Raw genomic sequence first — 17,509 nt, forward strand, 5'->3', positions numbered from 1 at the left:
TAGTTTTTATTCCTATTTCATGTTTGGCCTTTTTGCATTGCAATCTATTATTAATGCATTTACTTGAAGGGTGCGACGAAGATTAGTCATCATGCTTTGTGCAGCGAGAGAGAAAAATGCAGACGATTCATTTCTAAAACGTAGAAAGAGCTACGGCAGGCTGCAGAGCTTTCTCCTAAAGAGCTCCTCAGCTGTGGAATGTTCTTCCACCGGATGTGCGGGTTTCAGGTTCACTCTCGATATTCAAGTTCAGACTAAAAACACACCTGTTTAGTTTAGACATTTCAGGGACTCCCCATGCTTGCATTCCCACTTGCCTCTCCCTCCTACTGATGCTGCCATAGCCATATCTGCCGGAGCTTGCACATTGCACTTCATATTGCACTCACCTAGCTTTTAGCACTGCCAATAGCCTCCTCTACTTTGCCTAATTGTATATTTTAGTTCCCCTACTCCTCCTGGGGGGTGATGCCTGGAGACCTCAATCTATCAAGATATCCAGCACACCCGGCCACATGTGACGTCGCCACCACCAGTGACGTCCCTGCATCCTTGCTCTCCAGTTATTTCCCAAATCTTATGATTGGGACAATGTGACTTGGCGCTTCCCCATCTCTGGCACTTAACCATCTCTCTATTTGACTATCCCTGCCGGCCCCTGGAGGATGGGCTCTCCCTTTGAGTCTGGTTCCTCCCAAGGTTTCTTCCTTCTAGGGAGTTTTTCCTTGCAACTGTCGCCTATGGCTTACTCACTGGGGGCTTTGGGTGAGGATGCTGTAAAGCGCTTTGAGACAATGTAATGTTGTGATAATGCGCGATATAAAAATAAATTTGTTGTTGTTGTTGTTGTAAAACGTTTGAATAAAGCTATCCGCGCTTCGCCGACAGACGGTCAGATCATCCGCTCTGAAAATGTGTTGGGTCATAGATATAAGATTATGGTATCAGATCGCGCTTAGGAACGATTTATTACACTATCATATGTATGAAGTACAGGATGTAGTAAAATTAAATTCTTATTTTCGTATGTCTTTTGAAAGGCAAGAACCTAGCCTATTTCCAGACAAATTTGGTAAATGTTTACTGTTCCTTTTTTAAATGAACTTTTAAATCTTTTTTTTTGTTATTCTCAGAATATTTCCATAATGCATAAACATACACACTCATAAGTGTGCAATAAAAAGGAATACATCCGTAATAGAATAAGCAAAATAATGTAAACGTAAGGAAATAAAATAAATACAAATAAAAATGAAAGAATAAAGATATATTGCTTTTTCCGTATTGCTTTTGCGTTTTTGAACGGCCAAGCTGTTAGTCAGCTGGCTTTGGGCGGGTCCTAACTGGTTTAATACCTAACTGGTTTAATTCTGTTCTGTTTGTGTTTGCGTTCCTAGTCCTTCCTAGTATTAGTCCTCAGTGTTTGTCTTGTGCTCCCTAGTTCCTGTCTTTGTAATTTATTACACCTGTTTTCTTGTGCAATTTATTATCTTGTGCAATTAATTAATTCATTGTGTAATATACTGCCATCTAGTGACTATCGTGTGTAGTGGTTTGGTGGGTTGTCCCAGTTAGGCTTCCGTACTGCAATGGAAAACTTATGCGTGTGAGCAGCAAGTAAAGCGGTGTTCTACACAACCACCCAACGGTCTGTCGAGTCGTTTGTGGCGTATGTTACACATTGGATTGCCCTCACCTTCTCCTCGTTCTTGCCCCTAGGTCTGTATAGCTTGCTTCCCCCTCCTTTTTCAGCCCGAGTGTGTTTTTTTTCCTTTTCTTGCCGCAGCTGATGTGTAATTCTGTGAGTACATGTGTAGGTCAGAAGCTGAACCCTCTGGTCAAAAGTTCAAGGCCGGCTGGAGACCAACCTCACCTGTTACTCTGTATTTTTTTGGTTCCCTTAGTGTTTATTATGTTTAGCTTTACACTGCCCATGCCCTGTTTAATTCGGTTCCGTTTGCTTATGCTTTTGTTCTGAGTCCTTTCCAAGTGTTGTAACCCTTAGTGTTGCTTGTTAATTATGTTTCTCCACCTGTTGGCTTTCTGTGTATTCATGTGCCTGCTCTCACTCTTAGTCATTGTTCATGTTACTGCGTGTTTGTAGCTTTGGCCTTTTACCTTGTGTCATTTTTGTGATTTCTTCTTGGTCGTGCTGGTTTTTCCTGTTTTTGGCATTGACCGGTTGGTTTCGTAGTTTTGTAATCTCCTTGTGCTCATTGTTTGTTTGGCATTTCTAGACAAATGACTGATGATCAGTCATTGCACTGACGCAATCCGATTCCAGCCGTACACAACTCCTTATTGTTAATATTTTTCCCCTTGCTTGTTTTCAAAGCTCACACAAATATAAAACGAAAAACACTTCCACTGCTAAATACAGACTGTCAGCCAGCTCTCAAAACTGCAAAAATGTCTCCCCCCCACGTATTGCATTGTTAGAATTTGCTAAGCAGCACGAAAGGGTGATGTCACGCCCAGCTCGTACGATCCTCGTGTGTGCCAAGCCCCCTGATTTTCCACGTGTGCTTCCCTGATCGTAACCAGCTGTTTCTAATTATTTTGTCCGTCTTGTGTATTTCAGTCCTAGTTCCCCATCTGTCATTGATGTCAGGTGCGATTACGTCCGATTTTTCCTGGTTCCCGTTACCCTTCATTAAATCTCCGTTTTGTCCCGTATTCCGCCTTCCTGCCTGACCCTTCCTGTCCAACTGCCAGTTCGCCTTATCCGTCCACCCCGAACTCTGACAGAATGACAGACCCAAACAAAGAGGCGGAGCAGACCGAGAATGAACGTCTCGGTCTACTGCGAGAGGCCTATTAGGCCACTTAAAAAAAATTGGTTCTTGTTCCCGCCCGACCCGCGAAATGCCTCCGACCCGAATTTTTAAAAATGTTTTATTTCGTATAAATCGCATGAAGAATGACGAAATTCCACATCGACGATTGATCCTCATTGTGTAATCCTAGTCTTGGAATGGTTTCATGAACCTAAATTTGTCTCTACCTGAGATGGGCTGGTGCAAAGATTTAAATCTAGGGAAGTGATGTGGTACATGTTCTTAAGTTCTTGTTTGTAGAGTTGCATTTCCTTGTTCAACCATTCAGGTTCCTGTATTTTGTAAATTCCTCGTGTTTTAACATGTTTTAATACACTTTCTTTCTAGATATATATTTTAAAATCTTGGTTGTTCATTTAGAATGGGAATGACAAACAGAATATTGGTTTCAAATACTATCATTTTTATATTCACGAATGAAACATCAGCATAAAGTATCCAAATCCATAGTTGGGAAGGCATTTATGAGATACACATGGATCAAGGAATTTACATTCTTGTATTTTCTTACATTTAATATATTTGAAACGCAACAAACGAAGAACTGAGGAGGCGTACTAAGTAGGTCTGCTCTCTTTGGTATGTATTTTCAAATATGTATTTTTTTTACATATTTGAAAGTCCAAACAGTCAATCAAAATTTGTAAAAAAAAAAAAAAAAAAAAAATCCCGCCCACCTGACCCACCCCCTCCAAAAAAAAAGGACGAGAAACAATTTTTTTTTTTTTAAGTGGCCTTACTGGCTTAACCAGCCCGTCGTCCGGGAGGATCCCGTCGCTCTGGGTTTGGCCAATAGAAGCAGCGACCTCCTGCTAGCAATGTCCTCACCTGGGGACAGGTGCCACTTAGGAGAGGTACGCTCCAACCTCCACCAGCTGGTCCAACGCTTGCTGGCCCGCTTGACGTTTTTTCACTTTATTTTTCCGATATGAACATGGCTGCAGGTGTAACACAGCATGATAAAAATCTTTATGTTTATAGCATGTGTGGTTTATATTCATTACGCTGATTGCTTTATCCGTTGACTTATAGCAACAGATTAAATGCTCAATGACCATTTTTGAAATACAGCAGGGTGATTAAAAACACTCCTCCAAAAATATGCATTCAGTGCTGACTAGATTATTATTGCCTCAGTTGTATAAAATTAAGCACCTAGCCATACAGTCAGGTTAACAAGCTTTTGTAAAACAATGGGTCATTCTGACAAAACTTTGTGTCAAAATGATGATCACTGCAATGGTTATGGCTGATATGTCATATTGCTAAAATGACATTAATTCTGTCCTACCTACCTACCTACCTATACAATCTGTTGCTAATATTAGGGGTGGTGCATGGTTCTGTGAGTTAAATGTCTGCGATAGGAAGGTTGCTGGTTTGAATTCTGGTTGGTAGTGTAATGCCACTGTTGGGCCCTTGAGCAAGGTCCTTAATTCCAATATCTCCAGGGGCAATTAGACCACGCCCACCCTTGCTCTGTGATCCCCTAACATGGTCTCCCCAGGACATGTTTGCGTCATGAAGAGCAAGATGGGATAGGGCAATCAACGCCGAGATCTGTCATTGGCTTGTCTTAAAAATATAAAAAATGTAATGGGGGAAAAAGTGACACTAATGATTAAACACTGTTAAAAATGTACTGTAAAATTCACAGCAATTGACAAGTAACTGTAAAAAAAAATCAATATTTATATTTGCTGTAACATTCACGTATACTGTAAAAAATAAAAAAAATCTGTCAAATGAATTCATTAACTTTCATGACTCAAGGGCCCATAAACATGCAGTTAGCTGTACCAGCAACCTTTGGATTACAAGTCCAAATACTTACACTGTAAAAAAATCCCTGTGAAATCCCCAATAATTTACTGTATTTCTACACAGTAAATTACTGTTTAACCATTAACAGTAGAATACTATGTATTCTTTCAAAATTTACAGCAATCAAGGATGTATTGTAAAAAAACACATTTGTAGCATGGTTTCTTGTACAGCAAGAGGATCCCATCAACAATGACCCTTCCCTTTTTTTCTTTCATGCACATTTCCCTTTAGGGATAGCAGTAAGGACCTCTCTAGGGTATTTATACTGTTGCGCTATTCAACACCATCATTGTTAAAAGTTAAAACAAAGGCAGTACTCTGTCATGCTATGCAAATATACATCAGCACTATTGGTCATCAGGAGAGTGGGCAGGTCCAGAGCTGCAGGGTGTAACAAACTTTTAATCTGTGTCAATGAGCACTGCCTTGCCTGAAATGCTTTGCCTGGAAATTAACTTAAACATGTATTACATATTACAGGAGAAATACTTAAAAAACTATAATTTTATTACCTGGCTCCTGAAAGTAGGAACTGTAAATGAACTGACCCTGATGAGCATTATAGTCAGGTACCTTTCAATTCATTCCTCTTCAAAAGTTACAACTTAAACTGAGTCAGTTTAAGTGTGTGGCTCAGTAGCCTGCATGCAACAGTAAACGTATGAGCCCAGGAGTCATTCGTATTTTATATCATTCAAATGCAATTTAAATGCAATTACACAGGTCTGCAAAGTCAAAGCTGGGGCTCCACCCATTTGTCATTGGAAGGTACTACTGGCATACTACATACTTTTTTCATGAACACAAAATGACTTTTTCATTCACGAAATGCTTTTTGTCCACAAAATGACTTTTCTTTCACGCAAAGCATGTAGACCGCAAAATGACTTTCTTTCATTCACGAAATGCATTTCATCTATGGAATTACTTGCAAAGTCCTGATATCAATTCTGTGCTCAAAATGAATGATCTAGTATATGTTTAAAAAAGTCTACAGTTTACCGCTGCTGCTTTTGCGTGAGCTCTGCATGTGCTCTCTGAGTCAATCCTATTCATTCTCGTTCTTGCAGTTGTATTAAAGCGGCCAGTCTGGGCCTTCTTGCATTCTATTGGCTTACCTCAGTCCTCTGGGTAGCTTTTAGTGTTATATAAAGTAGTTAGCTGGGCAGGAATGGCTCTCAAACTGTTGTTGTTCTGGGGACCAGCTGTGGTTGTGGCAGCAGTGGTATAAGTATGCAGTAATCAGTGCACTCTTTACTGTCCCTCAGAAATTAGAGTGGTGAATGCTGGGGTGGGGGGTCTCACCTTATACACGGATCCCCAGGATGTGGAAGATGCCTTTGTTTACCCTTAGCCTGTGTTCCTTATTACTCCCTCCGCTGTTTCCGTCCCTGTTGTTCCCCTGCTAATCTGCCCTTTTCTTATGTAGCGTTTCTGTCTCTGTCTTCTGCATCCTAGTCCCCGTTGATGTTTAATGTTCATCCTTCCATTCCCCGGTGTGTTCCTGGTGCCTGGTTTTGTCCCATGATTGATGTGTTTCATTGACGTTCTCTCCTGGTGTCCTTTTGGTCTCTGGTCCGGCCCCTGCCATTTCCATGGTTGTGCCATGTGTTCTGTCCAGTGGTTTTTGAGTCAAGTGTGCTCTCTACCCCATGTACACTTGGTTCTACTATGCTCTGTCCAGCCCAGCGTCCCTTCTGTCCCCAGCCCTGAGTTTGTCGTGGTGTCTGGTCCCATTGAGCCCCTCCCCTCTCCATCACACTTTGGGGTGGGGGGGACAGGGTGGTGTCCTGCATACCTGTTACACTTGTCTCCTCTCTAATGTGGCCCTGATAAGCCACACATTGTGCTGGTTACCCCACATTAATCTTAGTCATATCAGCCCCATTCCAGTCATTAATGTTGAACCTTTCTGTTGCCCATGTCCATCCTTGGTTCCAGTCCTCCCGCTTTGGATCCCTCGTGCTCCTGTTTGTTTCCAGAATTTATTCATTTACCATAGCTAACTCACTGCAGCATTGAATGTGCACCTGAACTCTTCTGTTTGTCAGGAGCTCCACAGCGTCAATATTCATGGTTGGACTACTATAGTTAAACCTGTGGTCACTCATGTCAATGTCAAACCTCCATTTCTGTGATGCTAGCAGCACAAGTCTTGGGCTGTGAACAATATCAGACATATATTGTTCTGTGAGTCCACCTCCACTGTCTGTCTCACATCTGGGAGAGTTATAGTGTGGAGAAGCCCTGAAGAGGCTTACCGCCCACACTGTTGCGTACTCAGAGTGCAGCATGAGGGTAGATCAGTGATGGTTTGGGCTGCAATATTATGGCATTGTCTAGGCCCACTACTTGTTCTACAATCATGGCCAAAAGTTTTGAGAAGTATTGGTTTTCAAAAAGTTTGCTGCTTCAGTGTTTGTAGATCTTGTTTCTATGGTATACTGAAGTATAATTCCAAGCATTTCATAAGTGTCAAAGGCTTTTATTGACAATTACATCAAGTTTATGCAAAGAGTCAATATTTGCAGAGTTGGCCCTTCTTTTTCAAGACCTCTGCAATTTACCCTGGCATGCTGTCTGTCAACTTATGGGCCAAATCCTGACTGATGGCAGCCCATTTGTGGGTTTTTGTTTGTCCACCCATCTCTTGAGGATTGACCACAAGTTCTCAATGGGATTAAGGTCTGGGGAGCTTCCTAGCCATAGGCCCAAAATATCGATGTTTTGTTCCCTGAGCCACTTTATTCCCTGGTACCATTCTTTATTCATGGCTGTGTTCTTTGGGAAAATTGTGATTGAGCCCACTCCTTTGACTGAGAAGCAACCCCACACATGAACGGTATTGGGATACTTTACTGTTGGCATGACACAGGACTGATGGTAGCACTCGCTGCTTCTTCTCTGGACAATCTTTTTTCTGCTCCCAAACAAATGGAAAGGGGATTCACCACAGAAAATGACTTTACCCCAGTCCTCAGCAATGATTTTCTTGGTGAGAAGTGGCTTCTTTGCTGCCCTTCTTTGCACCAGGCCATCCACCAAAAGTCTTCGGCTCACTGTGCGTGCAGGTGCACTCACACCTGCTTGCTGGCATTCCTGAGCAAGCTCTGCACTGGTGGTGCCCCAAATGGGATTAAGTTCATTTCCATGGCAAAGAGTAATTTTGCAATTCATTTGATCACTCTTCATAACATTCTAGAATATATATACAAGTTGCAATAACGAAAACGAGGCAGGAGACTTTGTGTCATTTGTGTCATTCTCAAAAGTGTTGGCCACGGATGTAGATAGTCCTGTTATTGCCAAGACTACTGAACCATCCTGGAGGACCATGTTCACTAAAGATAAAGGTGGTGCCATGTATCAGGATGATAATGCACCAGTACACAGCAAGACTGGTGATTAAGTGGTTTACTGAACACGAAAGTGAAGTTGAACATCTCCCATGGCCTGCACAGTCACCAAATCTGAATATTATTGAGCCACTTTGGGGTGCTTTGGAGGAGTGAGTCAGGAAACATTTTCCTCCACCAGCATCGCGTAGTGAGCTGGCCACTGTTCTGCAAGAGGAATGGCTCAAATCCCTCTGCCCGCTGCGCGGGACTTGTATCTGTCATTCCAAAGATTAATTGATGCTGTACTTCCTGCAAAAGGAGGCCCTACACCACAGTAATAAATCACTGTGATCTAAAATCTGGTGTTTCAGTTTCATCATCCGACCCCTGTATTTGGCTGTAATTTTCAACTCTTAAATATTGTAAAAACTTCAAATATCACAATACTTTTCCAATATCATTGAACTTAAAACACACAAGACATTCATCAAAAATATGATGTCAGGGTCTGTACATCTTACCTGTTATTCTCCCGTTATATTCTTTGCCTCTGCTTCAGTCAGGGTCTGAATGTCTATGTCCTTTGTGTCTCTTCCCCATTTGGCCTGCAGGTATTGCTGGTCAACCTGCTCCCCCCCCCCCCCCCAATCTCTAAGCCTTTTATCTTTCTTTGTTTTTCCTTAATTCTCCAATTTCCTTAGTTCCTCTGCATTACGGCTGAGGTTTATTTCCTGTATTTGTGCCTATTCCTTAGCTATGTTATGTTTCATGGTTTTAGTTAATTCTGTATTTTTCCTGTGTGTTTTCTGACCCCTTGTGGTCCTTTTGCTTTGGTACTTTTCCCCAGTTTTCTTTTTGGTTTCCCCAATAAACTCCTGTTGTCTCTTGGAGCCACAAGTGGATCGTCACCCTCTTTTTCTGCCTGCACCACGCCCTGTATCTGGAACGATAATGTATCCATATTGTATTATGTAAGATGAGGTGGCCAAGTCACTGGGTGAATCTTTGTTTCAGCAATGATTATTTGGAGATAGAGGAATCATGGTAATTAAATTGAGCAAAATCATTAAAGGCAAAATGATGAAGACAAGCTAGGTCACTCCAAGCGGCTAAATGGTACATGGAAATGACTAACCTTACTGGATGAGTCTTATACAGAGACAAGAAACAAGCCGGACATGCAAACTGGTATAAACACAACACTCAACGATTGGATCCTAGACTTTCTCAGTGATAGACCACAGAGTGTCCAGATATGGGACAGATCCTTCAGCACCATCACCCTGAGCATTGGTGCTACACTTGCCTGGGTGCTCAGCCCACTGCTGTTCACTCTGCTGGCGAACGACTGCCCTGCCACCTGCAGCTCAAAACACACCAAGTTCACAGATGATACCACGGTGGTTGGACTGGTCAGCAAAAATGACAAATCTGCTTACAGAGAAGAAGTAGAGCAGCTGGTAGCATGGTGCAAAAACAAGAACCCAGCTCCAGGGGTGTAGCTGTAAAGTCTGAGCCCCCGCCTGGTGCTCGAGGAAAAAACAAGAGATTGTGGATTTCGGGGGTCCACCCTGAACACATCCATACACATCACAGGATACACGGTAGGGCCTGTCAAGCGTACCAGGTTCCTGAGAGGGCACATGCCCTCAACACACAAGAACCCACAAGAAAGCACAACAGTGATTGAAAGCTCAGTCTCCTGAGAAGAAGCCTTCCTTCCACAGTCCTCACAACATTCTACGAGGACACGAGTTTACATTTCTACACTGATGATGTAAACACACTGCAAAGCTGTAGTATAACTGTCTTATACTGTATACACCCACTGTTCTTTCACTGTAAGCTGTTTACATTTCTACACTGATGATGTAAACACACTGCAAAGCTGTAGTATAACTGTCTTATACTGTATACACCCACTGTTCTTTCACTGTAAGCTGTTTACATTTCTACACTGATGATGTAAACACACTGCAAAGCTGTAGTATAACAGTCTTATACTGTATACACCCACTGTTCTTTCACTGTAAGCTGTTTACATTTCTACACTGAATATGTAAACACACTGCAAAACTGTAGAATAACTCATATTGCATACACCCACTTTTCTACACTGATAATGTACTGCTCAACTCTAGAATTGCCTTACGCTATGCTTTATTGTATACACCTGCTGTTCTCTCACTGTAAGCTGTTTACATTTCTACACTCATAATATATAAATATACTGCCTTATACTGTTCTAATTACAAGGCCATTACATTTCTACACTAAAGTAGAAACACATTGCGCAGCTCTAGCTGAAAGCTGGACTATGTACAGCAAATCTTTTCATTATTGTCTCGTGTGTGTAACTTGTCAGTGTGCATATATATATATATACAGACAGACAGATATATGCACGCACACAATATTCAGCATAATGTTTTTTTTATTATTAATAATTAGTTTTCACACAGCTGCATAAAAAGGTCATCATCATTTCCCCAGTGTGGTTATACAGCCATCCAACTGGATTAGAAGGACGTGCTTTGGGGGTCTAGAAATGATCAATAAATCGAGGTTGAACCCACAACTTGGTTGTTATTCAGAAGCAGGTTCGGTTTGGCCTGGGCCACATGTCAGAATTACGTGGCGCGATTCGACGTGCCGGACCCTCCAGCTGAGCCACTGCTTCCCGATACGCCCGTCATGGACATTTTCTTTAGAGTTCGGTTCAGCTGGATGAAGAAAAGAAAAATAGATACTGAAGACATCAAATTTTAAAACTTTTGGTTTTAAGAACAATGTTAGCAGATACCTACTGCAAAACTACTTCAGCTGGGCTGTGGAAATAGTAGCCGCCAAGGTCACAAAGCAAAATAATGCTCCTGGTGCTTTTCTTTAAAAACATAACCCACCAGAACCTCAACTAGTTGGTGACTATAGGCGAAATGACGTTTAGCTTCACTTTATACACTTTTTCTCACCTCCTCAAACTTGTGAATCTGCCGGATAAAAAAGTCGCCATAGCGACGGGCGACTTTGGTGTCCGCAATATGGATCATGTCCTGCAAGAGACGGCAGTTGAGCAGTTTGTTCTCATCATTTGGTGGTGTGTGCCTCTTATTACTCGGTCATTTGGACCGGGGCATTGCAGAGTGGCCAGTAGATCAAGTGCATGCACTTACCTTATCGATATAGAAGTCGACCTCAGAGGCAGACTGGAACTCCCCATCCAGGGCCGAAATGCCGCTGGTCCAAACTAGGTTCTTCATCTTGTGCTTGAAGACCAGCAGCTGGATGCGGAACTCCTGCTCAGACATGTCCAGGAAGCCAGCAAGTTTGGCCACTGGCATAGTGGTGTACAACTTGAGAAAACTGGAGCAGTGGTGGGAGTAGGGGGCAGTGAGAGAGGCAAATAACTGTGGTTAAAAACCTCAGACAGTAACCAGAACTGAAACCTGTGGTACCATATGGACAGACACTTAGCCATAACACAGTCATTCATACATTCGTTCAGTCATTCATTCATTCAGCAGATGCTTTGTCCAAAGCAACACACAAATGAAGTAAATAGCAATTTACAAACATGTAAAAGTCAACTATGCATAAGTGCAGCTGACCTACCATTGAATGTCCAGGTACGAGCGTACAATTGTAAGCAACACTGGAGCAACAGCTATACAACACATTTCAAGAAGAGCAAGAATCCAAAGAAAGAACTACTTAAATCAACAGAAAGTGCAACAATAAAAGCACACAGGTAACATGGAGTTTACCTGAAGCAGTTTTTAAAAAAATTGCCACGCAGCAAATGTGATATCAGCAATACCTGCGGATTGTAGAAAGCTGGGCCTGCTGTTGCACCTCCTCTGCAAACACCTTGAGTTGTTGCTGGAAGGGCTCTTTGTGGTAGTTAGGGTGGACGTTTTCGTAGTTGGGCACCACGGGAGACAGGAATTTGGGACAGGCAAAGCTGAACAGCTCTTCAAACACCTGCAGGTCTCTGGTGACGGCAGTGACAAGAGCAGTCAACTGTCATCAATCATACATTTACCACATGCACTCAGTGTGAGTGGGATCATGAAGGGTATAATCAGAAAATTCAGTCTAGTGTGTCGACTAAGAGTCGGTTCACATAAAAGCAAAAGTTTTAAATAAAATAGGGGATATGATGTTGAATTTTGTCACTCAAGCCTGCTACGCACTGCTGAATGCTCAAACAGCAATACCTCTTTGACCAAGTCCATGGTTACAGAAGCAAAAAATCTTGCCACCTGTACTTATCAAATCAGACTGTTGCACTCATCAGGACCCCAGTGTCAGCGAGCTGCGCTCACCCTTTCTGCATGCGCAGCATCTTGTCCCCATACTTCTCGCGCAGCTGGGTGTGGATGCTCTCGTCGATACGCATTGGGTACATGGTCAGCGCAATGGCCAGGAGACCGTGCATCTGTTCATTCTGCTTGTTAATCTGCAGCAAACACAGCAGAAGCAGCTTTTTAGCCACACTTGAGTGTTTGTGCGCAAGTTAAACTGGGTCTTCCGATAGAAAGCTGCTTTCTAGAGGGAGATTATGATGATCACACCCTTCAACACCTTCTACCCTAAAAACATTTCCAGTAACTGGCATCAATGCCAAATTTCTCACATTTAGTTCTACCTTGGCAGCAGCAATCATGGTTAACTGACCATCTCGTATTTGTAGGTGGATCTCTGGAACATGTTCCTGGTCCTCTGGATGTAGAGCAGAATGTTGGCAAAGACGCGGATGGCATCCTGGTAGCGGCGCATCATCAGGTAGGCAAAGCCAACATAGTAGTAGGTGGTGATCTGACACTCGGGCACACGAGAGTACATACTCTGTATCCAATAAGGAGACAGGTGGATTAGCTGTTGCCTACACAGAAAGACTGAGACACAAGGATGTACCCACAGCAGCCCACCCTTAAATCAACAACACCAAAGCTGCAAACTTAAAACATGACCCTCCAGCAATGCTTTATTTGCATTATTGAAAAATGAGACTAAACAGGACAAGGACACCCCAGATAAATGTAGGCTTGTTATGGGATCATTATGGAGAAGCCATACCTTCTTGTTCAGCTCAATGTTCTCCAGCACCTTAATGGCCTGATAATAGTCCCCCAGGAGTGAGTGCAGGCGCAGCAGACCCACCAGGCTGAAGTAGCCCAACATCTTGTACAGTGAGTGCCGGCCATACTCGCCAGCCACACTCTCCGGATCCCCTGAAACACACCCAGCCAACAGAAACAGAAGTTAAGAAGGGGGCTTGACTCTCCATGATCCACTTCTTGAGAATCACTGAAAGCAACTTAAATGCTAAACATAGTGGAGAGGGATGACTCTCCTCACTAACCAGGATGGAAGAGAAATGCAGAACTACCGCCAAGTTATAAGTAACCAGCTCACCATTTCTCTCTAGACATTTAAATTACCTCTAGTCCAGTGTACCCAGACTCCCGTAGCACCTGCCCAAACCTCTTACCACCACTGGTGTATACTTCTAGTTGACGGTTGATGTTGCTCTTGTCCACAAGTGAATGGAGCACATTTAGGACACTATGGACATTCCAGATCTTCGGGTTGTTCCTCAGAAACTCGATCTCTTCCTCGGACTTCTTTGCCGTTTTACAACGATACTGACTGAAGGATTGGAACTGATAGATGAACTCGTCGATTATGTCCCATAGCCATTGATTGGGGAGCTCCAATGGGGCAGGGCCATCTGCATCTACGGGATTTAAATGACAGAAGACCTTTACTAAGTTACCCCATACCCTTTGAGTGAAATTAAGACAGGGAAACCAATGAGGAAAAAGATGGCATGCAATTATGACTTATCTATAGAGGCTACCCACAAAAAAACAAGAATAAAAAGTGTTATTAAAATTGCTTACTCAAAATATAGTTGAAGAGGTTACAATAATTGTAGTATGACTCAAACCTCTGGTCAAGCGTTGGTCCACCCTGGAATCAAGGAGAACAACAACACATTCAAGGTAACCTAGCTGTAATGGAGTTAATTCATTCTTTAATAAATCAGAAGCAAGGTGAATGTATTACAAGTAACATATCTAACAATGCAATGCACAATGAAAAAAGGCCATGTAACCTTTCTTACCCTGTACACCAAAAACAGAACTGATATATTCAGCAGTTATGGAAAGGGAACGGACATGCTGTTAAATCCTATAGCTCTCAAGTGTGTGTCAGTTTATAAAGATTTCGGTCATAACTAGATACTTTTATATTTTTAACAAGCACAATGCCAGAGGGGACTTACGCTGACTTTGGCATAGATGTGTCTGTAATACAGCTCCTTGTACAGGATTAAAAACACAGCATCTGTGAAGAGAGGGTGACAGACAGTGACTAAAAACATCATTCTGTAAGATCAAAACTGTCTTCAGGGTTCTGTTTTTGAATTATGAGCCCATAATTATGTTTTAGGCCTGGTTAGTTGGCGCTGTGGGCCTGCAGGGTAAAACCCCTTTAATTCGATATTTTGATCACTCATTTCTGAAAAGGCCAAGTCTCACCATTGCCCACCAGAGAAGCTATTGCTTCTGCCTCCGGCCAGGGTGACGTCTTGAAGAAACGATCCGTCAGCTTGTTCCAGCTATAGAACGAAACAAAAGCTTAATGATCACCATTTCAAGGCTATCATCTAGGCTTTTTGGTTGGAAGTGGTCTTCATACAGCCGCTTAGATCTGTTCTCATCACTTGTGCCATTGTGTAATGTTGGTGCAGATAAATCACTATGTACATACATACTGACAAGGCCTGTGATGGTACTTAAGCACAAACTAAAAGCACCATCTCTCCTAAAATAAAATACTAACTCTCTGCCAAGAAGAGCAACAATTACCTGTTCTCATAGACATCCTGGATCTCATATATCTTCTGCTCAATACTCTCACTGGACACACGATTAGCTTGCAGTTCATACACCTTCTGATCTATCAGGTCAGAGATGGTCTTGTGGAAGTACTGCAGGAAGTTCTTGATGACCTCTGGAATGACGTGGTAAGTCTGCTGCTCATACTGACGTTCATAGGCAAGGTCTGCCTTTGGGTCACCTATTAGGACAGAAGTAGGAGCATGAAACAGAATTACAATTACAAATATAGAATGCTATGACTGTAAATCCTAAGTGTTTGTCCGAATAGCAAAACTTTGAAAAAGTAGTGACATGTAGCCATTGCACAAACATAACGTACCAAGAAAACAAAATGACTTAAATGCATTCATGCCGTTGGACGATTAAGGCGGCAAAATTGGTGTTTGCCCATTGTTGTGCTTTAAAATAGCTACTAACCTGTATGCAGATCGTAGTCGGTGGAATATGGGTACGCTTCGTACTGTCAATAAAGGACAACCGAAACAATGGGTTAATTTCAATACACTGCATACTGCCACCGATCACACCAAATATAATCGCCTGAATGACCATTTACTGATGTTATTCGGCGTATAAAACAAGTTTCAAGGTACATCGGACTCGGTTCAAGCGACAGTTGAAATGAATAACGTGTATTCCATTATTAGAACAAAATCAGCCACCCAGGCAGGACTTCTGTTATTAAACAATCATTTGCTATTAAGTGAACCCGATTAGCTAATAAAACATCAATTTAAAACATCGGAATCAATATGTCTTTTATCTTGGCAGTTGCATATGCCTTCTTTGGATTAACATCATGCACGGTCACATTATAGACAGCGAGTGTTTCCCGCTAAGCTGAACCGGCGATTTCTAACTAGGCACAGAATTCGCAATTATAACTATTTAAGTAACAAATGAGGCAATGTTGATACTAACATCTCCTTCGCCCTCTTCGTTCGGGTAGGACATGGTCTTAAATTTCGTGAACACTCAATTATCAAGAAATTAAATGTAAAGCTAAACCCGAGGACACGCGACTCTCAACAGCAGCGGAAGGGAAGGGATAACCCAGACGCACTTCCGGTATCGCGATGGATTGAAAGGTGCATGACGGGATAGTGGCGTCATTCACTGAGCGGTTTCGCTGTTTTGGTCCGTGGAGGCGAATGTTTTCCCTGCGAGTCGTACGACGTGCAGAATAAACAATCACTTAACAATCACTAGCCTGAATTCACAAGCGCTCCATCCAAATGAAGAAGATGTCAATATGTTTAATATTCAAGAAGCTTGTGAACTCACCTACACCACTCAATGCACAATGCTGCGCTTTGTTTTTGCTGACTCGAATAGTTTTCTTATTGGGTAATTTCTTCGTTTGAAAGATGTGCAGCTCATGCTGAGCCTGGCTGCACTTAAGCCTAATCCACAGCCTGATTTCAGTAATACACTATTTTCTTCACTTGTAGATCGCTTTGGTGGAAAAATGCCTGCTAAACAAAGTAAATATTCTTTTTAAAATCATTTTAAAAATACAGGCAACGAGTAGTTTAAAATTAAACATAGTCCCTAAAACTGGCAGTAGGTGATATTTTATTCTATTCCATATAATGAAAAAATATTTGCTGTCATGACAACTGAGTAAAATTTTAATTATTTAGAACTAATGATGTTTTTTTAATTAAGTGATTTGCCCACGGGGATCAATAAAGTTTAATTTTTATTCGTTTAGGAACGAATGAAATTATTTCATTACCCAGTGACAATAGATATGTCCTGCCTCGTTTTGTGTATGACCAGTGTTTGTAAACTATGTAACCCCGTTGACTTTTATTATTATACACTTTAATCCTCCACTCATCGAAGTTTGCTAGGGCAGCACGTATAGACTGGTGTTCATTATTGCGCAGTGTCTGTAAGTGCAATACACATACTCGCCAGCAGATGGAAGTAATTGCTTGGTGTTTCGTGAAGGGAGACAAAACTGACTGAGACATCTGTTGCGTATTGTTTAGTTAACGCGTTGCAGCTGAGCATCGTCACATTTACTGCTACATTCTTATACCGTGCGATTTCTTTTTTTATATATAACTGAAACTCTTACTAATGCACATATTATGAAAAATTATAAAAAAGCCTTGACATAGACTTGTCCTTCTAGTCAGATCATCGGATGATTAGAATGAAGGACTGAGTATGCGAAATAGATACGTGTGCAAGAGACAAATTATTCGTTAGGTGTACTAGGTGATGAGTTTCTGCTTTTATCAGCAGGTATTAACGATATATCCAAGTGGAAATATATTTGCCGTAATGAAATCCTTATATGATAAGGAATGAGCAAACCTATTAATGAAAAACAAACTGCACGGATTAGTAATATAACTGTTACTTAAGGAATGCTTATAATAAAAAGTTATGATCTTTAATTCTTCTGAACTATTGCCAGATGGCTGCATGTATTTAGTATAATGATAAACGAAAATGACTAAACATGCCATTACAGAAAATATCAAAATATCGCAACGTGGTGAAATGCATTCAATCTGGGTATGTGAAGGATTGAAAGTGATTAATGTCATGCACGGGCATATGACCATGTCGCGCTTTTTTG

At 41.8% G+C, this 17,509-nt stretch overlaps 2 protein-coding genes across 3 annotated transcripts in view; both read right to left on the reverse strand.

Annotated features, from left to right (window-relative positions):
* LOC125739396 (alpha-2-macroglobulin-like protein 1) overlaps positions 1-11,446 on the reverse strand; it is a 96,491-nt gene extending 85,045 nt beyond the window's left edge. Inside the window, exon 1 of the mRNA XM_049009476.1 lies at positions 11,429-11,446. The gene's annotated coding sequence lies outside the window, so the exon portion shown is untranslated. The remainder of the gene's footprint in view (positions 1-11,428) is intronic.
* Positions 10,419-15,989, reverse strand: LOC125739408 (eukaryotic translation initiation factor 3, subunit 6 interacting protein). Of its 2 annotated transcripts, XM_049009516.1 has the most exons (14): positions 15,835-15,989; positions 15,331-15,373; positions 14,881-15,091; positions 14,551-14,630; positions 14,295-14,356; positions 13,909-13,978; positions 13,497-13,742; positions 13,082-13,236; positions 12,680-12,850; positions 12,328-12,461; positions 11,820-11,993; positions 11,176-11,365; positions 10,975-11,055; positions 10,419-10,725 (listed from the first exon to the last, which is right to left on the reverse strand). In XM_049009516.1, the coding sequence occupies exons 1-14, from the start codon at positions 15,865-15,867 to the stop codon at positions 10,633-10,635; spliced, it is 1,743 nt and encodes a 580-aa protein (XP_048865473.1). In that variant the 5' UTR covers positions 15,868-15,989; the 3' UTR covers positions 10,419-10,632. The 2 variants fall into 2 exon arrangements, with proteins under 2 accessions (XP_048865473.1, XP_048865474.1); XM_049009517.1 differs by lacking the exons at positions 14,551-14,630; positions 15,331-15,373; positions 15,835-15,989 and having other exon boundaries at positions 14,881-14,959.
* Positions 15,990-17,509: the final 1,520 nt, after the last annotated feature.

This window comes from Brienomyrus brachyistius, chromosome 3 (assembly GCF_023856365.1).
Source record: "Brienomyrus brachyistius isolate T26 chromosome 3, BBRACH_0.4, whole genome shotgun sequence".
Lineage (NCBI taxonomy): Eukaryota > Metazoa > Chordata > Actinopteri > Osteoglossiformes > Mormyridae > Brienomyrus > Brienomyrus brachyistius.

Bases quoted from the DNA above. Each gene is read 5' to 3' on its own strand.
- LOC125739408 (XM_049009516.1), bottom strand. From the start codon at position 15,867: ATGTCCTACCCGAACGAAGAGGGCGAAGGAGAT. The intron at 12,851-13,081 runs GTATGGCTTCTC...TATTGGATACAG, and splicing joins ACATTGAGCTGAACAAGAAG to AGTATGTACTCTCGTGTGCC. The intron at 10,726-10,974 runs GTGAGAAAAAGT...TTCTTCATCCAG, and splicing joins AGATTCACAAGTTTGAGGAG to CTGAACCGAACTCTAAAGAA.